Source organism: Chiloscyllium plagiosum, unplaced genomic scaffold, assembly GCF_037043375.1.
Source record: "Chiloscyllium plagiosum isolate Xiang-an unplaced genomic scaffold, Cpla_swu_hap1 HiC_scaffold_3, whole genome shotgun sequence".
Classification (NCBI taxonomy): Eukaryota; Metazoa; Chordata; class Chondrichthyes; order Orectolobiformes; family Hemiscylliidae; genus Chiloscyllium; species Chiloscyllium plagiosum.
In genome coordinates, this window is record NW_028270141.1 from 102,571,910 (window position 1) to 102,584,906 (window position 12,997).

At 42.4% G+C, this 12,997-nt stretch overlaps 1 protein-coding gene and 1 long non-coding RNA gene across 2 annotated transcripts in view; both read left to right on the plus strand.

Moving 5' to 3' along the window:
- The window catches only part of LOC148150631 (uncharacterized), a 73,259-nt gene that overhangs the window by 16,553 nt on the left and 43,709 nt on the right, over nt 1-12,997 (plus strand). The window lies entirely within an intron of this gene.
- Nucleotides 4,591-8,330, plus strand: LOC148150632 (transcription initiation factor TFIID subunit 7-like). Its single transcript, XM_087975797.1, has 2 exons — nt 4,591-4,602; nt 7,762-8,330. Exons 1-2 carry the CDS (start codon nt 4,591-4,593, stop codon nt 8,203-8,205), a joined length of 456 nt encoding a protein of 151 aa, XP_087831923.1. The 3' UTR covers nt 8,206-8,330.

The window sequence follows — 12,997 nt, forward strand, 5'->3', positions numbered from 1 at the left end:
TCCTCGTGCATGAATTGCAAAAGAATGGTCTGCAAATACAATAAATAATTTTGAAAGCTAGTGGAATATTATTGTTCATTGTGAGGGAAATTGAATACAAATGTATGGAGGTTATGCTTCAATTGTATAGGGCAGTGTGCTGAGACAACATCTGGAGTACGATGATCTCTTTACAGAAGGAAAGATGGAAATATGTTGGAAGCACTTCAGAGAAAGGTTTACCACACTAACATCTGGACTGGGTGATTTGGCTTATGGGGAAAAATTGAAAAGACTATACGTGGAGTTTATAAGCAGGTTGATTGAAACGTGAGATTCTGAGGGATTTTGACATGGTAAATGTGAATAGGATTTTTTCATTTTGAGGAAGACTCTGTAAACATGGGTCACTGTTTGAAAATCAAGGGTGTACCATTGAAGGCAGAGATGAGAAGAACTTTTCTCAGATGGTGGTGTGTCACAGGCACCTGGGAATCTCTGGCACAAGATGTCCAAAGTGGAGGAGGTGCATCTGGGAAGTTGTCGAGCTTCTCAAGAATTGTCATCGGGAAAAAAATGGAAGCCAGGCAAAAATAGCAGCACAAGTGTGCAGCCACACTACTGCCTCACCCACCCCTTCCCATGATCACCACCTGCCTCAAGTGTAAGAGAGCCTGTGGTAGCTGTATGGGTCAGTGCAGCCACTCATGGATTCACGCTGAGAGTGGAACAGAGTCATCTTCGTCTGCAAAGAACCATCAGTGATGAAGGTGATTCTACAAGGGTCAGTGGAATTAGAGTCTTTAAATATTTTTAGGGCAGAGGTGGATGTGTTTTTGATTAGCAAAGGGGTGAAAGGTTATCAAGGGTAGGGTGAATGTTATGGTTGCCAGCAGTGTCTGCTGTTTCTGGTTACTTTATCTATATCCTAACTGACCCAAAAACCAATTGGCCTTAAAGATGCTTCCATCACTCTCTCTCCACGCTGCCACTCACCAGTTTGGACTTTCGCTCAGTGTTATCATTTCAGCTTTAGATCTGCAGCTGGTCCCTTCTGAGTCTTGGCACATTTCCTTATCTTCTGAGTTTATAGATCTGCTTTGATGAATTGACCCAATTCAATATAAACATCACAAGTGTTATCCAGCAATTCCTGTTTTTGTTTGAGCATAACTTTGATGGTGACTAGTGGCATTAAAGAGCTGCCATTTTCTTCTCAAAGCAACGCACACCAAAAACTCTCACTGCCATTGATGTTCAGTATGTTCAGTGTTAACATTATTTATTACATGGTAGTACTGTTTAGTTCTGTCCTGAATTTCCTTGTCACCAATTGTAGCCATCCATTAGAGGGCATTGTTGTACCATTCATAATTTATTCATGCTGTGGAAATCATTTTGAGGTTTTCAGTTGGAACAACAAAAATATTAGATACACGAAAGATAAGTTTTTTCCTTAAACAAAATCAATTGAAGATTCATTTAAAGAAAGATTACTTGGGCTGAATCACGCATTTTCTTAGTCAAATCCAAGTTGCATTGAGATTTTGGGAGGGATTTCTACTGCAAAGCCAAACATTTCTTTTGGATAACACCATAAGACATAGCAGCAGAATTAGGCCATTCGTCCCATCGAGTCTTCTCCATCATTCAATCATGGCTGGTATGTTTCTCAATCCCATTCTCTTGCCTTCTCCCCACAACCCGTGATCTTCTTACTGATCAAGAGCCTACCCATCTCTGTCTTAAATATACTCAATAACTTGGCCTCCACAGCCTTCTGTGACAATGAGTTCTACAGATGCATCACACTGAGTGAAGAAATTGTTCCTCATTTCATTCCTAAGGATCGTCCCTTCACTCTGAGCTATACCCTCTGGCCCTAATCTCTCATACTAGTGAAAACATCGTCTTCAAGCCCACTCTATTCTGGCTTCTCAGTATACAGTAAGTTTCAATGAGAACCCCTGTCATCCTTCTAAACTCCATCAAGTGCAGACATAGAATCCTCACCTGCTCCTCATATGACAAGCCCTTCATCCCCGTGATCATTCTTGTAAGCCTCCTCTGAAAGCTGTCCAAAGCCAGCACAACCTTCCTTAGATATGGGGCTTAAAACTGCTCACAACATTCCATATGTGATCTGAATGAGCCTGATACAGCTTCAGCAGTATATTTCTGTTCTTGCATTCAAACCCTATAGAAATGAATACTAACATTGCATTTGTCTTGTTAACTGCCAACTGAACCTGCAGGTTAACTTAAAAAGGATCCTGAACCAGTACTCCTAAGTCCCTTTGTGTTTCACATTTCCAAATTTTTCCCCATTTAGAAAATAGTCTATGCCTCTATTTTTCCACCAAAGTACATAACCCTCCACTTTCCCCTATTGTATTCCAAACATCACTTCTTTGCCCTCTCTCCCACCTCCTCAACATTATCTTTGTGTCATCTGCAAACTTAGCAATGCCCTCAATTCCTTTGTCTAGTTTGTTAATGTATACCACGAATAGATGACCTTCCCTTAATGAGGCTGTGCTGGCTCTGCCTTATTTTACCATGCATTTTCTAGTGCTTCACAATCTCCTCTTTAGAAATGAACTCTAGATTTTTACCAATGACTGAGGTCAAACTAACTGGCCCATGGTTTTCTGTCTTCTGCCTTCCTCTCTTCTTAAACATGTGTGTTACCTTCGTCATTTTTCAGTCCTCTAGGAACCTCCTTGACTCCAGTGATTCCTGAAAGATCACCACCAATGCCTCTTCAATATCATCAGCTATTTCCTTCAGAACTCTAGGGTTTAGTCCATCTCGACCAAATGATTTATCCTCTTTTAGGCCTTTCAGCTTCCCCAGCACCTTCTCCTTAGTGATGGCCACAACACTTACCTCGGCCCTCGACACTTGTTGAAGTTCTGGAATGCTGCTGTTATGTTCCACCATGAAAACAAAGCACCTATTCAGTTCCTCTGCCACTTCTTTGTTCCCTATTACTACTTCTCCAGCCTCTTTTTCCAGTGGTGCAATATCCATTCTTGCTTCTCTTGCATCTTTTAGATATCTAAAATAACTCTTGCAATCTTCTTTTGTATTATTAGCATGCTTACTCTCATATATCATCTTCTCTCCCATTATTGCTCTTTTTATTTGTTCCCTGCTGGTTTTTAATTGCTTCCAAATTCTTTGGTTTCCCACTAGTATTCACCACATTTGTGTGTTTTCTCTTACTTTTATGCTGTCCCTGACTTCCCTTGTCAGATCTGATTGTCTTGTCCTACTCTAAATATATTTCTTCTTCTTTGGAATGAATTTCACTTGCCACATATTGCAGAAATAATTATCCACCTTGCCCCATGATGCCTGAATCCAGCCTCAATTTGCCATGCACTGTACCTGTAACAACTCGCCATTCACCAGTATCGACAAAGACGCCAGAATACCCTGTCTCTGCACCATTCTTTGTGGACCTAGAACAGTGCTAGCAAACTGGCATTGTGCCTCACTGGCAATGAAACCCCATTGCTCAGGGCACATAGCTGTTGTGGCTTTCATTCCCTCAAACATCCATGCTGCCTGAACTCTGGCATTGTACCTTGGTGATGTTCACTCTGCTCCCTACAGTCCACTTTTGGAAGCCAGGATTTTGCTCAGTGCCATTAATTTCCCGCTTGCATCATTCTGCCATTCCCTCTGATGCATTTCACATGCTTCTCCCATTCACCCTTAGTTTTTTCCCATCATTATCTTTGTCCCCACCTCTGCTTTGACCCCCTCCCCCAACAATGATTAACTCTTCCATTCCTTTTGGTAGTCATCGGCCTACTGCCCTTGCAGACCCTCCTTGCACCTTCCTGAAGGATCAGCAGATCGACACCCAGGACTGTATTGACCTTAGATCTCTGATCAACTTCAATGAGCAGCTCCGAAACCTGACTGATGAGACCCTGACCATTGTGTTTGCAGCTTCCAAATGACTGTATGTGATTGCTCAAACTTCTTGTGATGGCCTTGCAGGACTGACACTGCCCACGGCCAGACTCAGGTTAGACAGATTCCCTTACCATGAACATTCTAAGTGGACAATTAACAGTGTTCAAGCCTCTGAACTGTGCAAGGACCATGCATGTGAATGATCGCACTGGGATCCCTGAATGACAGCAGCCCCAGATCTTGACTGGACTGAAGACTACACCCAACCATTTAATTGAATGAACTGCACAGGCAGCAGGCGCATGCTGCAGGTGACACTTTGGCTGCTCAGTGTGACATACAATAAGATGTACCCACACATCCCCCTCTAGTGCCAATATCCATGGGTATGGGGTGCATGGGACCTACGCTCATTGAGTGTTCCCTGAATTGTTAATACCCTGTGTCCAACATGGAGGTTGCTTAGAGCAAGGGGTGAACTGAAGTTGCAAAGTACTCACTCTGATTCCCATTTCAGGATTTCTTGCTCTCCTGCTCATTTCATCCATTTTGTGAGATAGGAAGCTGAATATTAATGAGGCAATTTGAAGAATTAACAAGGCATTGAATAAGCAATAATTCTCCTCAATTGGCAATTTGTCACTACCAAGAGAGAAACTCACCTCACCGCTTGTCAAAGACATGAAAGATGAAGTGAGTTGCTCCTGATGTTGAGATGGGCTTTGTTGGATCTCTGGTTTGACTCTGCCATAAATCTCACCAAAGCTCTATGGCACTCAGACCCCTATAAAACTCCACTCTTTGGTCTTACTAACTATAAACTACAGTGATAAAACTACATCCTTTGATATAACACATGAAGTAATTTTGATAAATTGCTTACATCATAGAAAAATTGTGTAGAATTTAATGCACCCCGCAACAGCAAGTTTGGAGATTAAGTCATTTCCATCGTCGCCTTCAGTCTCCACCTGATTAAGGTCAAGTCCAGAAAGCTTGAGGATGGATTTCCTGTCATATTGAGAACATTGACTTGGCAATTAATATCCATCCAAGGGCCTGATCATGCTGTCACTGCTAGTTGACCAGCTCCAGGCAGGGGAACTGACATGTGAGGTGACTTAAAAGCCACATTCTAATGGGTTAGCTTGGGGCTTATGGAGCAAACCCTTGCTCAAAGGCATTGGGAAGGGTGTCCCATTGACAGCCAACCACTTGTCTTGTCTCTTGAACCCCACCGCCCTGACCAGTGACCCTGACCAATACTATTCCTCTGTCAGGTATTTGTGACCTGTGTCCATCTTCAATCCTAGGCCTCTAGTAGATGTTTACTGGTGACGGTCGTCATTGCTGGCTGAGCTGGTGGGCAATGGAGAGGCTTCCTTTGATTAGCTGGCTGCTTGTGACTGAAAGGTGGGGTATCAGTCAATGGGGTTCTAAATCCCGAGGAAGACCTAACATTTGCCAATAAGTACCTGACGGGCTCTTTGTTCTAGCTGACCTTTCCCAGCGGAACAATGGGAGATTCCCACCAGTTCTCCAGCCAGTAGGTAAAATCTCTTGCCAACAAATTAAATTCCACAGATTGGAAACTGTTGGGGAGGCTCAAAAACAGAATGAAATTTTCAGCAACAGCATCAAACTGGGCCATGCAGCTTTCTGTGAACACCCAAAGATTCTGTACAACTGAAACAAATAAAAGTACTTGGAAGCGGGAGCAGGGCCTCACCACATAAAATAACAAACAGCATCCATGCACAGAGGTTACAAACTGGCAATTTTTACTGCTGTAATTTCAAGCAAATTAACATCTGTGATTGTAGTTATGGTAACTGTACCTTTTTTATTAGCTCGATAAATGAACAGCGCTTATGCCATTTTTCCAGATTGTTGGGTTGTCGATTTTACATATGTGCAATTACATTTTTATTTTGGCAGGAACTTTGTGATGATGAGAATTGGATCTTAAGTAGCAGTGATAGTAGAGGAAATTATTTATTATCTATTGCGAAAATTAGCTGAATGCAGTAAATACCATTGTGATGAGTGAAACCAGCACAAACTTTATGCTACTCCTGCAGTTGGGAAAGCAGTTGTACTAACAAAGGTAGTATTTATTCTCCAGCCACTCATTCTCTGTATTGGAATGTGGGTTACACTGACAAGGTTACAGATCTGCTCCTCGGATGCTGCCTGACCTGCTGTGCTTTTCCAGCACCACTCTAATATATACACATTTTTACATGGATCATACTTAGATGCTCTGAGGGCATTAAAGTCAAATGCAAGGAGTCAAAGTGAATGGCACCGATTGAGTTATACTTTACAATGTCAAAAAGGTTTGATGGACATATAGACTACAGTGGTTCAAGAAGGAAGCTCATCACCACCTTCTCAAGGACAACAATAATTGGGCAATAAATGCTGGACCATCCAGCAGCACCCACAGCCCATTAGTCAATAAAAGAAACATGTCTAGACAAAGGTAAAAATCACAAACATGAGGTTATAGTCCAACAGGTTTATTTGGAAGCACTACCTTTCAGAGCGCTGCTCCTTCATCAGGTGGTTGTGAAGCAGGGCCATAACACACAGAACTTAAAGCAAAAGATTATAGTGTCATGCAACTGAAATGATATATTTAACAAACCTAGATTGTTGCTAAGTCTTTCATCTTTTAGAATGGGTTGCAGGTTTCAGTTCATTAATATGTGAATCCCAGAGCTTCTTTTAACTCACATTCTCAAGACAACTTAAGGTTTTATAAAAAAACGGTGGCTTCTCAGCTCAGACAATGCATAAAAGGTGTGACGTCAGAATTTGTCTGAAAACCAAATTGAGTCAGATTGGTTCTATTTCCAAAGTGGAATTTGCAAAATATTACATGGATTGACTGCCTGCATTGACTGCCTACAGGCTGTGCATTTTTGAGTAAAATAGAATGTATCTGCAAATATAATTCTGTAAAGACAAATTCTCCCCATAGACTGATATGTGTGCTCATGCAGGAGAGAGAGAGAGTGTGTGCATGTGAGTATTTGTGTGTGCATGAGAGTGCACGTGAGGAAGTGTGTATTTACGTGTGTAAAGTGTATGTGTGAGTGTGATAAGCCTGGGAGAGGGTGCATGCATGGATGTGAGTGTGGGGGGTATATCTGTGTGTGCCTGAGAGTGTGTGTATGAAAAAGGGTCTGCGTGAGGTGTGAATATGTAAGAGTGTGTGTGTATGTGTGCTTGTGTGTGTGTGTGTATGTGAGAGAGAGAGTGTATAGTATAGTGGGGTCACCTAGGAGAAAGTGAGGACTGCAGATGCTGGAGATCAGAGCTGAAAAATGTGTTGCTGGAAAAGTGCAGCAGGTCAGGCAGCATCCAAGCAGCAGGAGAATCAACTTTTTGAGCATAAGTCCTTCTTCAGGAGTGATATGAACCCAAGGTCCCAGTTGAGACCTTCCTCATGGGACCAAACTTAGCTATCAGCCTCTGCTCGGCCACTCTGCAGTGTTGCATACCCCTACGTCTGCCTTGGAGAATGGTCATTCGAAGATCTGAGGCCAAATGTCCCCAGCCACTGAAACATTCCCTAACTGGGGATACACAATACCCCTGCCTGGCAATTGTTGCGCGGTGTCCATTCCTCCGTTGTCCATTTTCCATTCAACTACTAATTCTACCATAAATAATTGATTCTAGAAGCTTTTCCACTGTTTCATTTAAACAGAATGGTCTGTAACCCTTACAGTGTTCCTTGATCAAAATGGTAATGTTTGGTATTCTCCAGTCTGCTGGCATTTCCTCTGTGTCTAGAAAAATCTAAACAATTATATCTAATACCTCAATAATTTTCAATCACAGCATAAATATCCTATTCACCACACCTCAGCAGTGGAGAGAGATGAACTGCGTGAGATCTTCAATGACATCAGCAGCAGCAGTGAGGAGGATGAAGATGAAGGTGATCGCCATGATGACGAGAACCTAAACATCATGGATTCAGAGGATGACTTGGCCCGTCGCTTGCAACAGAAACTCGAAGAAACTGATGCTCAAATGCAACCAAAGCAAGAATCAAACCAAATGGTTGTGCAGTTCCAGGATGAGATTGAAAAACTGAGAGAGACATTACAGTTAACCCAGGAGAAGAGAAAACGACAGGAGGACCTTATTATGAAGGTGGAGAATTTGGCATTGAAGAATCGTCTGCAGGCTGTGGTTGATGAGATCAAACAACAGGAGGAGAAGGAGAAACTACAGTTGGCTTCTTTACAGTCACAGCTTGACAACCTGCTGAATAAATGAAGGACTGCTCACCGACTCTTTTAACAGGGACAGTGCCACAGTGTGTGGGGTGCAAGCAACCTGCTTGACCAGACATGTCAAAAATCAGAATCAGCATTGCAAACCATTTGTAGCTTGTACATAAATGTAAAAAAAAATTAAAAAAATAAATATCCTATTCAATACTCCCTCCTTATCAATTTTGAACCTTCTAAAGACAAAACTCCCTCCTTTATCACCGTGGAGAAAGTGAGGACTGTAGATGCTGGAGATCAGAATTGAAGATTGTGGTGCTGGACAAGCACAGCAAGTCAGGCAGCATCCGAGGATCAGGAGAATCGATGTTTTGGGCATATGCCCTACAATCCTGATAAAGGACTTCTGCCTTTTACTTCAAACTAGTCCTCTATTAATTGAAATTTCTACCCCAGAAGAAAAGATCCTGATTATTCATTCCACCCGTGCCTCCCATAATTTTGAAGACTTCTGTCAGGTCGCCCCTCAATTTTTGATGTTCATGTGAAAACAAGCCAAGTTTGTCCAATCTCTCATAGAGTCATAGAGTCATAGAGATGTACAGCATGAAAACTGACCCTTCGGTCCAACCTGTCCATGCTGACCAGATATCCCAACCCAATCTAGTCCCACCTGCCAGCCCCCGGCCGATATCCCTCCAAACCCTTCGTATTCATATACCCATCCAAATGCCTCTTAAATGTTGCAATTGTATCAGCCTCACCACTTCCTCTGGCAGCTCATTCCATACATGTACCACCCTCTGTGTGAAAAAGTTGCCCCTTAGGTCTCTTTTATACCTTTTCCCCTCTCACCCTAAACCTATGCCCTCTAGTTCTGGACTCCCTGACCCCAGGGAAAAGACTTTGCCTGTTTACCCTATCCATGCCCCTCAAAATTTTGTAAACCTCTTTAAGATTACCCTTCAGCCTCCGACACTCCAGGGAAAACAGCCCCAGCCTGTTCAGCCTCTCCCCATAGTTGAAATGCTCCAACCCTGGCAACATCCTTGTAAATCTTTTCTGAAGCCTTTCAAATTTCACAACATCTTTCCGATAGGAAGGAGACCAGAATTGCACGCAATATTCCAACAGTGGCCTAACCAATGTCCTGTACGTCCGCAACATGATCTCCCAACTCCTGTACTCAATACTCTGACCGATAAAGGAAAGCATACCAAACACCCGCTTCACTATCCTATCTACCTGCGACTCTACTTTCAAGGAGCTATGGAACTGCACTCCAAGGTCTCTTTGTTCAGCAACACTCCCTAGTACCTTATCATTAAGTGTATAAGTCCTGCTAAGATTTGTTTTCCCAAAATGCAGCACCTCGCATTTATCTGAATTAAACTCCATCTGCCACTTCTCAGACATTGGCACATCTGGTCCAGATCCTGTTGTAATCTGAGGTAACCCTCTTCACTGTCCACTACACTTCCAATTTTGGTGTCATCTGCAAACTTACTAACTGTACCTATTATGCTTGCATCCAAACCATTTATGTAAATAACAAAATGTAGAGGACCCAGCACCGATCCTTGTCGCATTCCATTGGTCACAGGCCTCCAGTTTGAAAAACAACCCTCCACCACCATCCTCTGTCTTCTACCTTTGAGCCAGTTCTGTATCCAAATGGCTAGTTCTCCCTGTATTCCAAGAGATCAGACCTTGTTAATCAGCCTCCCATGGAGAACCTTGTCGAACGCCTTACTGAAGTCCATATAGATCACATCTACCGCTCTGCCCTCATCAATCTTCTTTGTTAATTCTTCAAAAAACTCAATCAAGTTTGTGAGACATGATTTCCCATGCATAAAGCCATGTTGACTATCCCTAATCAGTCGTTGCCTTTCCAAATACATCTACATCTTGTCCCTCAGGATTCCCTCCAACAACTTGCTCACCACTGAGGTCAGGCTCACAGGTCTGTAGTTCCCTGCCTTGTCTTTCCCGCCCTTCTTAAACAGTGGCACCATGTTTAAGAAGGGCGACACCTCACCCGTGACTATCGATGACACAAATATCTCAGCAAGAGGCCCAGTAATCACTTCTCTAGCTTCCCACAGAGATCTCGGGTACACCTGATCAGGTCCTGGGGATTTATCCACCTTTAACCATTTCAAGACATCCAGCACTTCCTCCTCTGTAATCTGGACATTTTGCAAAATGTCACCATCTATTTCCCTACAATCTATATCTTCCATATCCTTTTCCACAGTAAATACTGATGCAAAATATTCCTCGTGAGTATTTCCCTCAAACCAGACAACATCCTGGTAAACCACTTCTGTACCCTTTCTAAAGCCTCCACATCCTTCTGGTAGTGTGGTGACAAAAGCTGGAATCAGTTTTCCAAATATGGCGTACCTAAAGTTCTATACAGCTGCAACATAACTTGTCAATTTTTATTTTCTATGCCTCAACCAATGAAAGCAAGCATGCCTTAGGCCTTCTTGACCTCCTTATCCATTTGTGTCACCACTTTCAAGCAACTGTGGACCTGTACACCTAAATTTCTTTTACATTGATGCCACTATGTGTTCTGCCATTTATTATATATTTACCTCCTGCATTGGTTCTCCCAAAATTCTTCACTTCACATTTGACCGGATTATACTCCATCTGCCATTTCTCCGCCCAAATCTCAAGCCCATCTATATCCTGCTGTATCCTCCAACAATCCCTCTCACTATCCACAGATCCCCCAAACTTTATGTTACATGCAAACTTACAAATTTGGTGACCTACATTCTCCTCCAAATTGTTTACATCTATTACAAACAACAGGGGTCCAAGCACTGATCCCTGCAGAACACCACTGGACACAGACCTTCAGACAGAAAATTATCCTTCCACACCTACTCTCTGTCTTCTATGACTAAGTCAGTTCTGTATCCAATTTACCAGCTCTCTGTGGATCCCATGTGACTTCACCCTTTGTATCAAACTGCCATAAGGGACCTCGTTAAGGGCCTTGCTAAAGTCTGCATAGACAACATCAACCACCCTGCCCTCATCAATCATCTTCCCCCTCTGCTTCCTTGCCATTCAGCTAATTCTGGTTCCAATTAGCTAAATTTCCTTGGATCCCTTGGGCTCTTACCTTCCTATCAGTTTGATCAAAAGCCTGGCTGAAGATGAAGTAGATTATGTCAAAAATCTTATCCTCATCTACATACTTGGTTACCTCTTCAAAAGAATCAATCAAGGTCGGCAGGCATGACCTCCCCTTAACAAAACTATGCTGACTTTTCTTTATTAATTGCTGCCTCTCCAAATGTCTATTTTCTCTATCCCTCATAATTGCTTCTAACAGTTTCCCCATCACAGAAGTTAGACTGGCCTATAGTTTCCTGGTTTATCCCTTCCTTCTTTCTTGAACACTGGTACCACACTGGCTGTCCTCCAGTCTTCTGTCACCTCTCCTGTGGCCAGAGAGGGATTGAAAATTATTGCCAGTGCCCCTGCTACTTCCTCCCTTGCCTCACTCAACAACCTGGGATACATTTCAATGACCCTGGAAATGTTTTTTTTAGTACTTTTAAGACTTCCAGACCACTCAGAACCTCCTCTCTGTCTTTGCTAATTTCTTTAATTGCATCATAGTCCGTCTCCTTGATGTCTATGCTCACACCATCCCTCTCAGCGGTGAACACCAAAACAAGGTATTCATTTAGAACCACATCTACATCGTCTGGCTCCATGCACAAATTACTGCCGTGGCCCTTAAAGAGTCCTCGTCTTTACCCAGTTATTCTTTTGTCTTTTGAAAATAAATAAGGCATTTCCCTTACTTTACCTGTCATTCTCCACGTTGTGTCAGTTGCTCTCAATGATGGCTGCACTCTACACCTCCTGTATTTATATTGTTTTTGGCTTAGGTAAGCCAATTCTGCTCCACTGTTCAAGAACATGCTTTAGCTGGCTCTTTAATGAATTAACTACACGAGCTGCTCTCAATAGAGAACTTCCTTGTTTAAGCCTGAAATAAATTTTAGATTTTAACTCAAATCAAACAAGATTTGAGAACAAAGTCCACGATGTCATACTGCAATTGTACAAAACGCTAATACGGCCACACTTGGAATATTGTGTATCGTTCTGGATGCCCCATTACACAAAGGATGTGGAAGCATTGGAAAAAGTGCAGAGGAGATTTACCAGAATGTTGCCTGGTCTGGAGGGAAGGTCTTATGAGGAAAGGCTGAGGGTCTTGGTCTGTTCTCATTGGAGAGAAGAAGGCTAAGAGGTGCTTTAATAGAGACACACAAGATGATCAGAGGTTTAGATAGGGTGGACAGTGAGAGTCTTTTTCCTAGGATGATGATGTCAGCTTGTAAATTGAGGGGTGATAGATTTAAGACAGTTGTCAGAGGCAAGTTCTTTACTCAGAGAGTGGTAAGGGCGTGGAATGCCCTGCCTGCCAACCTCAGCCGCATGAGGGGCATTTAAATAGTCCTTGGATAAGCATATGGATGATGATGGGATGGTGTAGGGGGATGGGCTTAGATTAGTTCACAGGTTGGCGCAACATCGAGGGCTGAAGGGCCTGTTCTGTGCTGTATTATTCTATGTTCTATTTTCTAAGACATCTTACTTAAATGCTAATTTATATCAGCAATTAACATGAGATTTTTAAAAAAGCAATTAACCTTTAAAAGCTTCACTCCTTCCAAACTGCCCAGTTTTCCATTCTGTGACAATTGTTTGATGGACACTTATCTGATATACCAAAGTAATTAAATTAAACTTCACAAATTTCTGTTTGAACTCATAACTGTTGATTACTAATACAG